The sequence below is a fragment of the Ranitomeya variabilis genome, chromosome 6, assembly GCF_051348905.1.
Source record: "Ranitomeya variabilis isolate aRanVar5 chromosome 6, aRanVar5.hap1, whole genome shotgun sequence".
NCBI lineage: Eukaryota > Metazoa > Chordata > Amphibia > Anura > Dendrobatidae > Ranitomeya > Ranitomeya variabilis.
Window position 1 is genome coordinate 178,403,702 of NC_135237.1, and position 18,889 is coordinate 178,422,590.

The 18,889-nt window shown below is 40.1% G+C and overlaps 1 protein-coding gene across 1 annotated transcript in view; it reads right to left on the minus strand.

Moving 5' to 3' along the window:
• Nucleotides 1-18,889, minus strand: part of BMPER (BMP binding endothelial regulator) — a 492,812-nt gene that overhangs the window by 158,334 nt on the left and 315,589 nt on the right. Inside the window, exons 11-12 of the mRNA XM_077269281.1 lie at nucleotides 11,650-11,695; nucleotides 4,438-4,767 (exon numbers count right to left, since the gene is read on the minus strand). Of these exons, the coding sequence (XP_077125396.1) occupies nucleotides 4,438-4,767; nucleotides 11,650-11,695 (376 nt within the window). The remainder of the gene's footprint in view (nucleotides 1-4,437; nucleotides 4,768-11,649; nucleotides 11,696-18,889) is intronic.

Sequence of the window (18,889 nt, forward strand, 5' to 3'; positions counted from 1 at the left end):
CCGGCATCAGCAACCATAGAGGTCTCAAGGAGACCTCTGGTTACTATGCCGACGCATCGCTGACCCTCGATCATGTGACGGAGTCGGTGATGCGCGCATTTCCGTCCGGATGGCCAGAAGCGGTAGTTAAATGCTGCTGTCAGCGTTTGACAGCGGCATTTAACTAGTTAATAGCGGCGGGTGGATCGCAATTCCACTCGCCGCTATTGTGCGCACATGTCAGCTGTACAAAACAGTTGACATGTTGCGCACATGTTAGCTGTACAAAACAGTTAACATGTTGCGGCTTTGACGTGGACTCACCGCCGGAGCCCACATCAAAGCAGGGGATCTGACCTCGGACGTACTATCCCATCCGAGGTCAGAAAGGCGTTAAAAATCATGGTTATTCCACAAAATTTTGATTTCTGAACTCTTCCTGAGTTAAAACATTAGTATTGTTGTTTCTAAATGATTATAAACTTGTTTTCTTTGCCTTATTTGAGGTCTGAAAGCACTGTTTTTTTTTCCAATTTTGACCATTTTTCTTTGTCAGAAAAAAGTACAAAATGTATTGGAACTTGGAAATTCAGAGACATGTATTCAGAAGTAAGAACAATTTATATTTTACTAAAAAATATATCTATAAAGAGAAAGATCAGACAAACTGAACATTTTGCAGTGGTCTCTTAATTTTTGCCAGAGCTGTATATACACAGCTCCTATGTATGATGTCAGTGGTGATCACTGTATTACCTGTACACTGACAATATACACTGTATGCTCTGTAGAGAGTTCCTGTGTATAATAGAACTTATGGAAATATTAGCATTGTGTTTTTTATTAATGATCTGTATTATAGTATTCGGCGCTATGTGGTTGTACTATGTGGTCTGGTCATGGTGTGGTGGTATTTGTTCCTTTTTTGTGGTATTACTCGGTCACTATGTGGTGTTAATATGAGGTCTGGACATGGTGTGGAGGTATTTGTCCCTGGTATTTGGTAATATTCTATCACTATGTGATGGTAGTATGTGCTCTGGTCCGGTCACGGTGTGATGGTACTTGTTCCTTGAGTGTGGTATTATTCAATCACTATGTGGTGGTAATACGTGGTCTGGCCATAGTGTGACGGTATTAGTCCCATGTACATGGTATTATTTGGTCACTATTCGGTGGTAATATGTGGTCTGGTCATGGTTTGGTAGCATTTCTTCCCTGTATGCGATATTATTGTTAATTTTAAAAAATGTATGTGACACAATCCCTTATATATACAGCTCTGGCAAAAATTAAGAGACCACTGCAAAATGTTCAGTGTGTAAAATGTAAATTGTTCTTTTAGTCTATAAACTTCTGACAACATGTCTCTGAATTTCCAAGCAATACATTTTGTATTTTTTTTATGACAAAGAAAAGTGGTCAAAATTGAAAAAAAACCAGTGCTTTCAGACCTCAAATAATGCAAAGAAAACAAGTTCATAAGCATTTAGAAACAACAATACTAATACTCAGGAAGAGTTCAGAAATCAATATTCTATGGAATAACCATGATTTTTAATCACAGCTTTCATGCGTCTTGGCAAGCTTTCCACCAGTCTTTCACACTGCTTCTGGCACAAAAATGTAAGCAGTTCTTCTTTGTTGGATGGCTTGTGACTATACATCATCCTCTTGATTGCATTCCAGAGGTTTTCAATGGGGTTCAGGTCTGGAGATTGGGCTGCCCATGACAGGGTTTTGATGTGGTGGTCTCTTAATTTTTCCCAGAGCTGTATACCTTTAAAGAGTATTGGATATTTTAAGAAATGTTTAAAAGGTTAGAGTAGAGTAGGCCCTGCCAAAAGAGTCTACCTTCTCGTGGTGGCGGCTTAAAAAATATTTTGGCCAAAACAAAAGCTGATGGTTATGTATATGATATAGTGTTAGAAGAGAACTGTTAATGTATGATTGGTGAGGACTTGGTTCAGAAGTGGAGTTTTTCCAATGGTAGGCGGTGGGACTGTGGAAGGTTCGAAGGGTGGACGTGGTGGAACTGTAGTTGAGACTGTGTGGAATCTCAAGTGGGCCTGAAAATGTTGCCAATATGGGTCCCTGAAATTTCTGGTGGCAGCCTTGTGTCCACTACTTGGACAGCCTCTTCTTAAATACTATATTACCCAGTGTCAATTATTAATATCAGATATTCACCTCCCACACTAGCAGCAGTACATTAATACAGGCTCCAGTGTGGAAAGTGAGTATCTGTTATTTTACACTGGGGAATACAGAATTTAAGGAGTTGTCTGAGTCCATGTTGCATGCATACCAACATATATTCCAATTCATTTCCTTAGGTTTTTTTTTCAGGATGTTGCAGTCTGTGCCTCTCTTTTCTTTGAGCTCACATTTATATAGCTCCCCATGGCAGGGTGTCCATTAATCAGGGCCTTGGTCCTACTCGGCCCTTATTCACACTTATGACATTTAACATATTGTAAGGTTTTAATGTTAAAGGTTAGGACTGTCCGGAATAGGGTTAACTTTACGCAGTGGGATCGCTTTTATGTTTTTTTGTATCAAAAGTATGTTAACTAAGTACTCTATGTTACTTCCATGTACTATTGCTATTTATTTATTTACTGCAGGGTATTTGCCTATTTTGTTTATACCTTAGGTTTTGTCTGGCTGCAATCAAGCAGACAGGCTCCATTTCACATTGCCCATGGTTTGGACAGCATGAATATAGTGACACGTTTTCTTTAATTGTGCTAGTACTTGATTTACAAACAAAGAACAAGACACATATTTCCAATCTTACACTAAAGTAAGTCCAACCTGGGTCACTGGGTATGAACTCCATCAGCCTTAAGAGGTTATGAAGTCTCCATGACTACACAGCAGTGAAAGAAGAACCAAAACTTTTCTGTAATTCTATATTTTCTATACTACCATAATACTATATAATGGTTCCATGTGACTTTGAAATGATCATATTACATGAAAAAAATCATCTTATTAATTTTACATGCTGTTTCATTCATCTACCAGTAAATAAAGTTTGCCTAGCACAGTAATGCACTATGCAGACCAACTCTCCCAGGGATGTTCACTATGTATTCGACACATGTTAATAAGACATTTCCCAACATTCACCCGGTGTTTATCTACAACCAGGATATTACAGTCCCAAATCAGTTTTGTCAAAACAAATGTAAGCCCTAACACATCTTCTAGGATTCAGTGGACCTGCTTGTCGGTTCACTGTTGAACTGATCCAGGAAATATACCAGATGTTCTTAACGTTACTTGTGCCTGTGTCCAACACACTATCCAACAAAAATGAGTTTGTTCCAAACATACAAAGTAGCTGCCCCATTACCTTCCTAGAAATGGCAGTTTTTCTTAGCGATAGATCAACATTTTCAGTATGAGACCATATCTCATATAATTCAGACTCTTGTGCCTGACTGCATGTGGTAATTGTATGATAACCCAATTGTAGAAAAAAACATAGACATTCTTCTAAAGCCGCTAGGTGAAAAATTTACAAAGCTGAACATGAGGTTCTTGATCACCCTCTATGAAGCCCACTGCCACATCATAAAGAATCTCTCAGTAAGTCCCTAACTCCTAACCCAAAAGTGAAATTGTAAGTAAGAGCAGGGGGAGTGACATGCTGCCTCACAGCGCCCATGCTGCAAGGCAAAGCCCCTATGGCTCCAAGCTGCTCCACTCCAAAGGAACACCACCACTGCAGCAATATCACAAGTGAAATCAGTTGAGTTTTGTAAATATTTGCAGAATTAGATCAATGTATGATTTTTGAGTGTACGATCCATGTGTTTTGTTTTACAGTTATAGCTAATTGTATGACTTTTTGCCCTTTGGTGGTACAATGGTTGTAAAATATAACCATTCTATACTAACTGTAGGTGTGTTTATCTAGTTTGGTAGACAGCAGAGATACAGTGCAAAGAAAAATCTAGAATAGACATATCTAACAAAAATGGCATTACAATCTATAACAGTCTGTTTCCTGAATGTACGCCACTGCTCCAAGCATGGAGACTATATAGTCCTATCTCTGCCTGCCCCATACACAATAAGTAGTGTTGTTCATGCAGTCCTATTGAAATGGGGAACTCTAGACTCCCATTTTTTGGATTAGTGAGGGTCCCATTGGGGGGGTGCCCTGATCAGCATCTTATCACCTATCTTATGGATAGGTGATAAATTGTTATGGTGGGCTAACATCTTTATATCCATTTTAATTTGATTCTAATTTGAATCCAGCATTACCTGATTTTAAGTTTGACCAACAGAAAATGTACAAATTATGCCATCTTGATACTGGATGGCACAGTATTACTTGGGTAAGGTCATTTATATTATTTTCTGGTATGCAAAGATTGACTTAATCATAATTTCATCAATAAAAAGTTGTAACAAAACTTAGTATGGACCATTTATTCATACCTGCTTTGGTAGTCACTTTTAGAAGGTAGCCATCAAGGTCAACGTGAAAGTGAGGTGTTTCATATGGAAGTGAAATCCGTGTTCCATTCCACTTGACTGTTAGATGCTGATGAAGACTAATAGTGCTTCCTCCCATTACTAGATCTACTGCCTTTGTCCATGAGAAAGAATGTGTCCGTCGAGCATCATTTTTTACTAAAACTTCAAAAGATGAGGTAGAAGATGAGCAGTCCCTGGTCAAGACATACTGACAAGTTCCTTGAAAGTTGAATGTTCGTCCATCAAAGGTATTGTAGTGGGGATCTCCAAATACAGTACATACCCCAGGTTCTGCAATATATGTAAATTATAATTAATATACACTTTCAATATAACATTGGTGGCTATGATCAATAAATTAATGCCAGATATTTGTAATTACAAAAATATTGGAAAGCTAGTAGGACCAAGGCCAATTTAAAAATGGGTAGCCTAGATAGACATTACTTGCTTTAGGTTAGTGGCTGCACTATGCAACACATTTTATTGACATCTCCTCACTTATAATATAGTATATAAGGTGGCTTGTGAAAGAATTCACCGCCTAGGCATTTTTTATGTTCTGCTACCTCACAACCTGGAATTTCACTTTTTTTTAGTGAGGTTTTGCATCAGTTCATCTAAAGAACATGCCTACAACTGTGAACATTTGGGTTTCTTGTTATTGTGGAGCAAACAACAAATAGGACACATAACTGAAAATATTAGTATGCATAACTATTCACCCCCCTAAAGTTAGTACTTTGTAGAGCCTTTTTTTTGTGACAATTACAGCTGTATTTACTTTGGATAAGTCTCTATGAGCTTTCCACATCTTGCCACTAGGATTTTTGCTCATTCCTCAAGGCAAAATTGCTCCAGTCCTTCAAAGTAGATTGTTTCTTCTGGTGAACATCAGTCTTCAAGTTTGACCACAGATTCTCACTTGGATTAAGGTCGGGACTTTCACTTGGACACTCCATAACATTTACATGTTTCCCCTTAAACCAATTGAGTGCTGTTTTAGCAGTATGCCTTGTGTCATTGTCTTATTGGAAGGTGAACATCCATCCTAGTATCAAATCACAAACAGTCTGAAACAGATTTTGCTTAATAATATACCTGTATTTCGCACCATCATTCTTCCCCTCACCTTGCACCATTTCCACTGTCCTTGCTGCCGAAAAACATCCCCATGGCATGATGCTGCTACCACCATGTTTCACTGTGGGGATGATGTTCTTGGCGTGATGAGCTGAGTTGGTTTAGAGCCAAACATAGCATTTACCATGCTGGCCAAAAAGTTCAAGTTTTGTCTCATCTGACCACAGAACCTTCCTTTATTTATTTGGGGAGTCTCTCACACATCTTTTAGCAAAGTCAAAATGAGCCTTACAGTTTTTGTGTGCAAGTAAAGGCTTTTTTCTGCCCACTCTTCCATAAAGGCCACATCTATGGAATGTATGGCTTATTGAGGTTGCATGAGCAGATACTCCAGTCTCTGCTTGGGAATTCTGCAACTCTGTCAGGGTTAACTTTGGTCTCTGTGCTGCCTCTCTGATTAATGCCCTTGTTGTCCGGGCTGAGAGTTTTGATGGGCGGCCCTATCTTGGTAGGATTGTTGTGGCACGTGTTCTTTCCATTTGTTGATAATGGATTTGACGGTGCTCCGGGGGATCATCATAGATTGGGATACTTTTTTATAACCCAACCCTGACTTGTACTTCTCAACTTTGTCCCTGGCTTGTTTCAACATATCCTTGGTCTTAATGGTGTTGTTTGATTAGTGTTGTCTCTTGCCTAATAGTAGTGCAGCCTCTGTGGCCTTTAAGAAAAGGTGTGCATATACTGACATACCATGTGACAGGCTGCACACAGGTGGACGTTCTTTCACTAAGCATGTGACTTATGAAAGTAATTGATTGCACCAGAAATTTTTAGTGGTTTAATCGCACAAGGGGTGAATACATGTGCACATGTCAATTTTTATTTATTTGATCCCATATATTTAATTTGACTATATTTTTCTCACTTCATTTCATCAACTATCAATATTTAGTGCTGAGGCATCACACACAATCAGATTACAAAAATATTTAAACACAGGTTGTAATGTAACAAAATAATTTAAAAGCCAAGAGGATGAATACTTTTGCAAGCCACTGTAGCTGCCAAAAAATACAGACTTACAGTTGACCAATGACAATGGCAGATGACTCCAAAATAAGGCTATAGTCATATCAGGTAGAGTATGTAATGTTTGCATCCTTTAGGCAGGTATACAACATTCAGTATACCTTTTTTATCTTACTGCATATGAACACGTAGCCTGCTGGACTACAAGGTTGCCAACCTGCATTTTTTTCTAGACAAGTTATGCAAATATCATGAACAGTAAACATACTAAGATGAGAGCCTTCTACACCATTGCCTTCGCATGGTTTTGAGAACCATCAATGGTGTAACAATTGCTATTGCAGAGGATGTGACTGCGGTGCACATCCAGTTGAAAAATATTGTGGAGCAGAGTTTCCCCATAATACTCTTACTTGCTACCAACCTACCAGAGGCCAGCAGCTGATGTGAGGCCAATGTAGGTGTTAGGGGCGGATATACCATTGGTGCAACCTGTGCAGTCTCAAAAAGTAAGGGGCCGCTCCTTCACCTCTAAATAGGGTTGAGCGACTTTTATTTTCATAGGATCGGGTCGGGTTTCACGAAACCCGACTTTCTCAAAAGTCGGGTCGAGTGAAATCGGCTGATCCTATAAAAAAGTCGGGGTCGGCCGAAACACGAAACCCAATGCAGTGCAATGGGATACTATGGTTCCCAGGGTCTGAAGGAGAGGAAACTCTCCTTCAGGCCCTGGGATCCATATTAATGTGTAAAATAAAGAATTAAAATAAAAAATATTGATATACTCACCTCTCCGACGCAGCCTGGACCTTACCGCTGGTAACCGGCAGCCTTCTTTGCTTAAAATGAGCGCGTTCAGGGCCTTCCATGACGTCACGGCTTCTGATTGGTCGCGGCCGCCCATGTGACCGCCACGTGACCAATCACAAGCCGTGACGTAATTCTCAGGTCCTAAATTCCTAGAATTAGGAATTTAGGACCTGAGAATTACGTCACGGCTTGTGATTGGTCGCGTGGCGGTCACATGGGCGGCCGCGACCAATCAGAAGCCGTGACGTCATGGAAGGCTCTGAACGCGCTCATTTTAAGCAAAGAAGGCTGCGGTTACCAGCGGCGATGTCCAGGGGCCTCCGGAGAGGTGAGTATATCAATATTTTTTATTTTAATTCTTTATTTTACACTTAAATGTGGATTCCGATACCGATTTCCGATATCGCAGACATATCGGAACTCGGTATCGGAATTCCGATACCAGATTCAGAAGATCGCCGACCTCATGGCCGACCCCACACAGGGGTCGGGTCGGGTTTCATGAAACCCGACTTTGCCAAAAGTCGGCGACTTCTGAAAATGGCCGACCTGTTTCGCTCAACCCTACCTCTAAAGTAGCATGCAGCTTCTGTCTCAGACACATAAACAGGTGCATAAATAAGACCTAATGGACTGCAAAGGGCCCATGAACTATTCATGCACAGACTTCCTCTTCTGTCTGTGTCCACCCTTGGTAGGAAGTGCAATGTTGCACTACCTTTGCTGGGCACTGAAGGAAGAAAGAGCCGCTACTCGTCATTGGAGTTGTAACAGGTGAGAAACATATTTGTTTTTCGTACTTCCTATATAAAGAAGATCACTTTTGGGGACATTATAAGTATTTGCAAGATAAGTGTACGTGGTCAGAATTGGGAGACATTATAAGTATATGGGAGCCAGAATAGGAGACATTATAGGACTGTAGGAGCCAGGATTGCCTTATATCATAAGTACAGTATATATAGAGGCCAGAGTTGGAATATTATATGTGAATGCCAGAAATTATAAGTGTGATGAAGCCAGCATAAGAGTATATTATAAATATAAAGGAGGACAGAATGGGAGACATTACATGTGTATAGAGGCCAGAATGGGAGACATTATAAGTATGCGGGGGGGCAGAATGGGGACATTATAAGTATGCGGGGGGCAGAATGGGGACATTATAAAGTGTATATAGGGCACAGAGTGGGGACATTATAAGTGAATGGAGGATACTATAAGTGTATGGGTGCCAAATTTATATTTAATTTTAGAAAACCATTGAATCCATGGTGCTGTTCATCAGAATGGTATACATATAAGATACAAATATAAAATTAGGTGTATACACTAACAATTACAGAATGGAACAGAGGAGTGAGGACCCTGCCCTTTCAGGCTTACATAAGGATAACGGGAAAAGAGACAGTAGGTTAGGAAATTGCAGCAGCTTTGGTAGTAGTGAGATGGCAGAGCATTACATGCTGTTGTCTTTCTTAAAGAAGTGGGTTTTCAAGTACCGTCTGAAAGTTACGAGTGTGGTGGATAGTCGGATGTGTTGAGGCATAGAATTTCAGAGGATGGGGATACTTGAGAAAAGTATTGGAGGCGATTGGATGAGGAACATTGAGTGTGGAGGAGAGAAGAGGCTCTTGGGAGTACCAGAGGTTGCATGCTGGAAGACAGAATAGTTCAGAGGTATACGGAAGTATTCAGCTTTGTAGGTTAGCGTGAGTGGTTTGAACTGGATACACTTGGGAATTGGGAGCCAATGTAGGTATTTGCAGAGGAGCAGCATGGAGAAAGGTGGATTACTTGAGAAACAGAGTTAAGGATGGACTGGAGAAGTACGAGAATGTTAACGGGAAGGCTACAGAGGAGGATATTGCAGTAATCGAGGCAGGAGAAGATGAGGGCATTCACTAAGATTTTAGTAGATTCAGGGTTGAAAACAGGACAGATTCTGGAAAACTGTATGAGTTGGAGATGGCAGGACGTGACAAGAGCTTGGATGTGCAGTTTGAAGGACAGAGCAGGAAAATTAGGAGACATATAGGAAAGATGGAGAGTTTAGTTTTGTCTTCTTTGAGTTTTAGGAAGTGAGAGGAGATGAAGTTGGATATGGCTGATATGCAAATCGCCTCTTCAGAAGAAAAGTGGACTTGAACTCTAAAGGGACACCCCAAAACACCGTGATGGCAAATTGAGATTCTGATTTGGCTTTTGTCTTAAGTCACATTTTAAGGCTCGTTAAAGGTCAATATTGATTTGTAGAAATGCTGCTTTCAATTGATGGTGCTATAGAGTTCAAGTCCTCTTCCTCTCTGAAGAGGCAATTTGCATATTAAATTTCCCAGAAGAGCATTGCACAGCAAATAAGCCTTCAAACCTTGGCATGCCAAAGCTGGCATGTCACTCTTCACAAGGAGAAATGTTACCCCTTAGATCTCAGTCCAGAGCCTGTCACCTAACCAAATCAGTTCTCATACTTTGCACTGATGAATGGGAATTGTTGTGGATTCTGTTTGTGGGCTCCCTCTGGTGGTTACTGCTGGTGCTGGGTGACTTTGGTGGGTTGCGGCCTTTGGTTTCCACCTGTCCATCAGTGGCTGGGTGTTTCCTATTTTACCTGGCCTTTCTGTCATTTCCCTTGCCGGCTATCAATGTATTCAGATGTGCTCTGTTTGGTTCCTGCCTACCTGCTCCCAGATCTTTCAGGATAAGCTAAGTGCTGATTTTCAGTTGTTTGGTTTTTTGTCCAGCTTGCTTATTATGTCTCTATGCTAGCTGGTAGCTCTAGTGGACTGAGGTTTTCCCCATGTGCCATGAGTTGGCACATGGGTTCTTGTAATCTCAGGATGGTTTTTTTGATTAGGGTTTTTTGCTGACCGCTCAGTCCCCTTTTGTATCGTTCTGCTTTCTAGTTTACAGCGGGCCTCAATTTGCTAACGCTATATATATCATCTCTATGTGTGTGCCTTCCTCTCATTTCACCGTCAATACATGTGGGGGGCAACTATATCTTTTGGGGTTCATTCCGTTGGAGGCAAGTGAGGTCTTTATTTTCTCTGCAGTGCTAGTTAGCTCTTAGGCTGGTGCGTGGCGTCTAGAACCAACGTAGGCACGCTCCCTGGCTATCTCTAGTTGCGTTTGTCAGGCGTAGGGCAGCGGTCAGCCCAGGTTCCATCACCCTAGAGCTCGTCCGTAATATATTTGTACTTTGCTTGTCCTGTGCTATCCCTAGCCATTGGGATTCATGACAGGGAATACCCCGAAACACCATGTCTGCAAATTGAGATTCTGATATGGCTTTTGTCCTAAGTCACATTTCAAGGATTGCTAAAGGGTCAATAGTGACTTACATGAATGCTGTTTCCAACAGCTGGCATTATAGAGTTCAATCCTCTTCATCTCTCAAGAGGCAATTTGCATATTAAATTTTCCAAAGGAGCATTGCATGGCAAATAAGTGTCCTTACCTTGACTGCCAGTAAGTCACGCTCCACAAGGAGAAATGTTATTCCTTAGATATGGCTCATAGACACTCTGGGATTTTGGACAGCAGAGAGGTTATGTCTGGGCCAAAGAGGTAGATCTGAGTGTCGTAAGCATATAGGTGGCAATGGAAGCGAAGGGACTTTATGAGCTGTTCCATGCCAAAGGTATAGATTGAAAAGAGTAGAGGTCCAAGGACAAAGCCTTGAGGGACACCTACATAGACAGGGTGAGATGAGGCAGTCGTATGGGAGTGTGAGACACTAAATGTACGGTTAGAAAGGTATGAGGAGATCCAGGAGTTGGCAAGGGCTTTGATGATGCCAAGGGAAGAGAAGGTTTGTAGTAGGAGCGAGTGGTTGACTGTGTCAAAGGCCGAGGAATGATCTAGAAAGAGGAGTATAGAGAATTGTCTGACAGCTTTGGCAGTAGGTAAATTGTTAGTCATTTTGGTCAGGGTGGTTTCAATATGGATACAGAGGTTGGGTTGGGACATTATAAGTGTAGGGGGGCCAAAATAGGACAAATGATAAGTGTATGAGGGCCAAAATAGAGAACATTATACGTGTATGGGAGCTAGAATGAGGAACATTATAGTTATATGGGAACTGGAATAGAGGAAATTTTATGCATTGTTAGCAAATTATGGAAAGAGTAATATCAGTGTTTTGTAACAGGGAATGATTGACTTTAGATTTATTATACTATTACATGACTGTGACAAGTTTGCATTATTACAAAATAATGGTATAGTAAAACTGAACTTACTCACTTTCAGTGCAAATTGGGCAACATCCCTTTCTATTCAGAATTTTCCCCTGCAAAAGAGAACCACATAGAAAAAAAATAACAATATGAATAATAAAAAAATCCTAAATTTCACATACTTAGGTAGCTTTTATTGATCTCAAGTTTTGCATATTTCCTTGTAAACACAATTGAAAAAAAATTAAATAAAACATAAATATTTCAGCACAGCCTTTAAAGCTATCAGAGATACTATGCGATACGACGATGTGAAACACACATGGTGCATAGTTAGCATGCCATTAGGACAAGCCGGGAGCATTTATAAAACACATTTTCGTTGTAGTTGGAAAAGCTTGACATTTCCAAAACAAATCTTTAAATATGTTAGCATCTGCATCCTTTCAACTCAATTTTTACCATTGCAAATTAAAAGGAACCTGTCACCAGGTTTTGTCAATACCAGTTATGGCCATCGCCTTTCAGGGCTTATCTACAGCATTCTATAATGCTGTAGATGAGCCCCCGATCCGACCTGCAAGAGAAGAAAAATAAGAAGAAAAATAAGTTTCATTATACTCACCAGGAGGTTGGTCCGTTCCGATGGGTGTCGCAGGTGCGGTTCCGGTGCCTCCTATCTTCTTGCGATGCCGACCTCATGCTTGCTTCACAGGTTCCACGGTATCGTGCTCCTGCACGGGCATACTTATCTGTCCTGTTATGGGCAGAGCAAAGTACTGCAGTGCGCAGGCACGGTGAAAGGTCAGAGAGGCCCAGCGCCTGCGCACTGCAGGAGTTTGTCTGCCCCCAACAGGACAGATAAGTACGCCCGTGCAGGAGCGCAATACCGTGGAGCCTGTGAAGCCAAGCACGAGGTCGGCATCGCAAGAAGAAGGGAGGCAACGGACCCGGACCTGCGACACCCATCGGACCACACCCATCGGACCAGATCGCCCCCCGGGTGAGTATAATAAAACTTATTTTTCTTCTCTTGCAGGTCAGATCAAGGGCTTATCTCCAGCATTATAGAATGCTGTAGATAATCCCTGAAAGGCGGTGGCCATAACTCGTATCAACCAAAGCTGCTGACAGATTCGCTTTAATTTCTATTTTTATATAAATAAGTACTTTAATAATATTAGTATTAAAATTACTGAAATATGCAAAAAATATTTTGAAGTGAGTTATTTAGTCACTGTATATCATACTATATATAAAAGTTTGAAAGGTCCTCCCCCACACTACCATCACCACCTGATGGCCACTATGTGGTAATTGTGACACATGGGGAAACCAATGTTTGCTATGTATCACTTTTATTAGTCCTGTATTAGATGTAGCTGTTTTTACTCCTTTTTACAACAGTAAGTAACACTGAACTGGGACATCACTGTACTTTGCATGTTTGTTCTCTGACATCAATATTTACATTATCCCTTTATTATGAGACTTTGTTATTTCTTCTTGTACTATGACATCACTTAGTCATTAGTTGTGATATCACTTTGTTTTCATCTCTGTTCAGTGACATCGCTTATCCCAATACTGTGGCATATCACTGCGTGCAATAAGCTTTTCCTATTAATGTGTTTATTATGCATATACAATTACATCATTGTATTTGTTTTTCTTGTTTTTTTACAACACTTTGTATAGTCTATAATACTTATTCTATCCCGTATGTTTTTATTATCACTATGTTGTCTGATTGCTGTTTCTATGTTTTTATTATTATACTGTATTATGTATTTAGTAATCCTACACTGTGATTTCAATATGTTTATTATCCATGTGTTGCGATATCATTTTGTACATTATCCACGTGTTGTGACATCATTATGTGATAGGTGTAAATATATGAAAAGTGGGGGTTGCAGATATACTACATCTAGCTTTCTACTCTATTTGACCTTAAAGGGTATCTGTCAGCATTTTCTTTCTATGGAATACGAGAGTGGCATGATGTAGGGGCGGAGAGCCTGATTTCAGTTATGTATCACCTGACTTCTTCTTATCGATTTATCCTGACCTCCACTGTTCCTGTTAACTGTCATTTCTTAATGACTTTTCGATCTAAGAAAAGGGCAACTTGAAAACGCTTTGATATATTCTTACAACCTTCTCCTACATTGTGGGCCTCCACCATTTTCATTTTCAGAGTGCTGCTCAGAAGAACTCATGGCTGCTATTTTTTGGCACAAGGTTAGATGAGGCTGGGTTTTTATAAAGCTGGGAAATTTGCATCATTTGGCCTTTCCTAACGATGATATAGAATAAACCTAAGTTTAACAGGCTAATTAATGTCTGAATCCGTGATCAAAGTTATCTATGCACACAAATCTCCTAGGGTGCCCAAACTTTTGCATCAGCCCATTTTCGTTTTTGTAAATTTTAAAATTTAAAAGATGAAAATATAAACAGGTGCTTCTCACAAAATTAGAATATCTTCAAAAAGTAAATTTATTTCAATGCTTCAATATAAAAAGAGAAACTCATATATTATAAAGAGTCATTATAAACAGAGTGATCTATTTCAAGTGTTTATTTCTGTTAATGTTGATGATTATGGCTTACAGGCAATGAAAATCCAAAATTCAATATCTTAGTAAATTAGAATACTTTATAACACCAACTCAAAAAATGATTTTAAAATCCGAAATGTTGGCCTACTGAAATGTATGTTCAGTAAATGCCCTCAAATTGATCAGGCTCCTTTTGCATCAATTACTGCATCAATCCTGCATGGCATGGAGGCGATCAGCCTGTGGCACTGCTCAGGTGTTATGGAAGCCCAGGTTGCTTTTATAGCGGCCTTTATCTTGTCTGCATTGTTGGGTCTGGTGTCTCTCATCTTCCTCTTCCTCTTCCTCAGGCGAGTTTGATGGCCAATCAAGCACAGTGATACTGTTGGTTTTAAACCAGGAATTGGTAATTTTGACAGTGTGGACAGGTGCCACGTCCTGCTGGAGAAAGAAACTTCCATCTCCAAAAAGCTTGTCAGCAGAGGGAAGCATGAAGTGCTTTAAAATTTCCTGGTAGATGGCTGCGCTGACTTTGGTCTTGATAAAACACAGTGGACCTACACCAGCAGATAACATGGCTCCCCAAACCATCACTAATTGTGGAAACTTCACACTAGACCTCAAGCAGCTTGGATTGTGTGCCTCTCCACTAATCCTCCAGACTCTGGGACCTTGATTTTCAACTTAAATACAACATTTACTTTAATCTGAAAACAATACCTTGGACCACTGAACAGTCCAGTCCAGTTCTTTTTCTCCTTGGTCCAGGTAAGACACTTGTGGCATTGTCTATTGGTCATGAGTGGCTTGACACAAGGAATGTGACACTTGTAGCCCATGTCCTGGATACGTCTGTGTGTGGTGGCTCTTGAAGCAATGACTCCAGCAGCAGTCCACTGTGAATCTCCCCCAAATTTGTGAATGCCCTTTTCTTAACTATCCTTTCAAGGCTGTGGTTATCCCAGTTGCTTGTGCTCCTTTTTCTACCACACTTTTTCCTTCCATTCAACTTTCCATTAATATGCTTGGATACAGCACTCTGTGAACAGCCAGCTTCTTTAGCAATGACCTTTCATGACTTACCCTCTTTGTGGAGTGTGTCAATGACTGCCTTCTGGACATCTGTCAATTAATCAGTCTTCCCCATGATTGTGGAGCTTACTGAAACAGACTGAGGGACCTTTTCAAACGCTTAGGAAGCCTTTGCAGGTGTTTTTTGTTAATTATTCTAATTTACTGAGATAATGACTTTTGGGTTTTCATTGGCTGTAAGCCGTAATCATCAACATTAACAGAAATAAACACTGAAATAGATCACTCTGTTTGTAATTACTCTATATATGAGATTCACTTTTTGTATTGAAGAACTGAAATAAATTAACTTTTGATGATATTCTAATTTTGTGACAAGCAAAGGAAATGTGTCATATTTAACTTTAGGCCTTTTAGAGGTCATTTCATCTTCAACTTGCTTAACTGTTCACAATAACAGTAATTTTCAACAGGGGTGCCCAAACTTTTACATGCCACTGTATGTTACCTGTCATTGTAATCCAGTGTAATGATAATGGGATTACTTCTGAAAAGTGATATCTACAGAACAGAAAGTGTCAGTCTATTGTGAGGCTCATTGACCAGAATAAAAATAGTGATATTGTGTAAAATATTAATAGTGACGTGGAAATTTAAAAACAATAAAAAAAAATCTTGATTTGTTTCCAAAGTAATAATAACTTCAGCAATTGTTTATAAGGAATAGAAACATTATTTGTTATTAGTCTTAAATGTAATGCATACTCTAATGCATGTGCAAGAGAAAGCAGTAGTGAACAAGTAATAAGTCATATATACAGTATATATATATATATATATATATATATATATATATATATTTATATATATATATTTTTATTTATTTTTTTTACTTCTCAATTTTACTTACTACGTAATAAGCTATATGGCGGTAGATGAGGGGATGGTGAACTGGATAAACGACTACCTGACGGACAGGCCGCAGTTTGTAAGGATGGGAGAGGAGGTATCTGGCAGAGTACAGAGCAGTGTTGGAGCCCCTCAGGGTATAGTGCTGTCACCCTTCCTCTTCACATTGTATACAGCTGACTTTCAGTATAAATCAGATTTTTGTCACCTCCAAAAATTCTCAGATGACTCAGTAATTGTAGGGGCCATTGTGGGGGGCCGGGGGGAGGGGGAAAATAGAAGGGTGGTTTCCGATTTTGTGGACTGGTGCCGGACTAACTGTCTAGAACTAAATGTAAAGAAAACCAAGGAGTTGGTGGTGAGTTATAGAAAGAAAAAGGAGGATTACTTACCGATCGATATTGCTGGCCAGGAGGTTGAGATTGTTGAGAGCTACAAATATTTGGGAGTTCACCTTGACAGTAAATTCGATTGGAGGTGCCATATAGAAAAGGTTTACAAGAAGGGAATGAGCAGACTGCACTTTCTCAGAAGCTCGGGTCATTCAATGTGTGCAGTAAAATACTGGAAATATTCTACCAGTTCGTTGTGGCAAGTGCCATCTTTTTTGCTATCATATGCTGGGGCAGTAGTGTGCGAGTATCTGACGCTAATAAGCTCAACAAACGTATCAAGAAGGCAAGTGCGGCTGTTGGCCTCCATCTGGACTCTTTTGAGGAGGTATTGGAGGATAGAATTCAGAAGAAGTGTAGGGCTATAATGATCAATAATACACACCCACTATACGAGCTGTTCTTGAAGCAGAAGAGCACATTCAGCAGCCATCTAATGCTACTAAGGTGCAAGAAGGAGAAATTCAGGAAATCGTTTGTACCTACTGCTATGGGGATGTATAATAATTTCCTAAGGGTGGTAGACAATAATGACTGATTGCTGGTGTACTAATGTCAATTAACAGTGACTTATATACCTGAACCACTCACATTTATTTGTTATGTAATGTTGGTATACCTGTGCAAGATTTGTGTCCAAATATTTTATGTACTGCTGTTTGTATTGCTGCTGTAATACTGTAATTTCCCCCCGGGATCAATACAGTGTATTGTATCGTATCGTATATACGTGTGTGTGCGTGTGTGTGTGTGTGTGTGTGTGTGTGTGTGTGTGTGTGTGTGTGTGTGTGTGTGTGTGTATATATATATATATATTTTTTATTTTTTATTTATTTTTTTTATTTGATGCTCTGCAGGTGAAGAAGGGCCAAGTAATTTTTGGGCTTGAATTGTCTCAGCTCTAACATTTCAATTTTACAGTTTACTGTGCTACTTGAGACTTTATGTGTGATAACTTGTAGATTTTTGTAGATTTGTAGGCAAAGATCAAGGGAGTATATATACTGTATATATTAACATTAAAGGAATTACCTGGTTTCTAGGAAGTAAAAATTAAAAAGAGCCACATTTAAAAAAAAAATAATAATAAAAATAATAAAAAAAAAGTTAAAATTCAAAATTGATTCCCTTTTTTCTTAAAGTGCACATGCATTAGTGGTTCCTTCCATCCTTTATGTACAAATTATCAACAAGTGACTGCTGCAGCTAGTCAGAGGCACTAGTGGTCATGTCCAACACTACTGACTCAGTTGACCACCCAATGTTGAACTATGATTCCAATAAGTACAGCACATGACTGTTAAGGCCAGTGCACTCACTGGTATCATTACTGTTAGTTTACTTAAAAAAAAAAATAACTCCATTAGGACACCGTGTTTTATTTTTTTTAAACTTTGATGTAATGCCTTAAATTGAATATGTGATTATTATATTAGGCCCTACTATGGAACATCTTAACATTAGTGTTGAGCGATACCGTCCGATACTTGAAAGTATCGGTATCGGAAAGTATCGGCCGATACCGGCAAAGTATCGGATCTAATCCGATACCGATACCCGATACCAATACAAGTCAATGGGACTCATGTATCGGATGGTATTCCTGATGGTTCCCAGGGTCTGAAGGAGAGGAAACTCTCCTTCAGGCCCTGGGAACCATATTAATGTGTAAAATAAAGAATTAAAATAAAAAATATTGCTATACTCACCTCTCCGACGCAGCCTGGACTTCAGCGAGGGAACCGGCAGCGTTGTTTGCTTAAAATTCGCGCTTTAACTTCCTTACTTGAAGTCCCGGCTTGTGATTGGTCGCGCGCCGCCCATGTGACCGCGACGCGACCAATCACAGCAAGCCGTGACGTAATTTTAGGTCCTTCAGGATTTTAAAATTACGTTCCGGCGTTGTGATTGGTTGCGTCGCGGTCACATGGGCGACGCGACCAATCACAAGCCGTGACGTCACGGGAGGCTGGACACGTGCGCATTTTAAAATGCGTGCGTCTCCTGCCTCCCGTGACGTCACGGCTTGTGATTGGTCGCGTCGCCCATGTGACCGCGACGCAACCAATCACAACGCCGGAACGTAATTTTAAAATCCTGAAGGACCTAAAATTACGTCACGGCTTGCTGTGATTGGTCGCGTCGCGGTCACATGGGCGGCGCGCGACCAATCACAAGCCGGGACTTCAAAGTAAGGAAGTTAAAGCGCGAATTTTAAGCAAACAACGCTGCCGGTTCCCTCGCTGAAGTCCAGGCTGCGTCGGAGAGGTGAGTATAGCTATATTTTTTATTTTAATTCTTTATTTTACACATTAATGTTGTTTCGATACCGATACCCGATACCACAAAAGTATCGGATCTCGGTATCGGAATTCCGATACAGCAAATATCGGCCGATACCCGATACTTG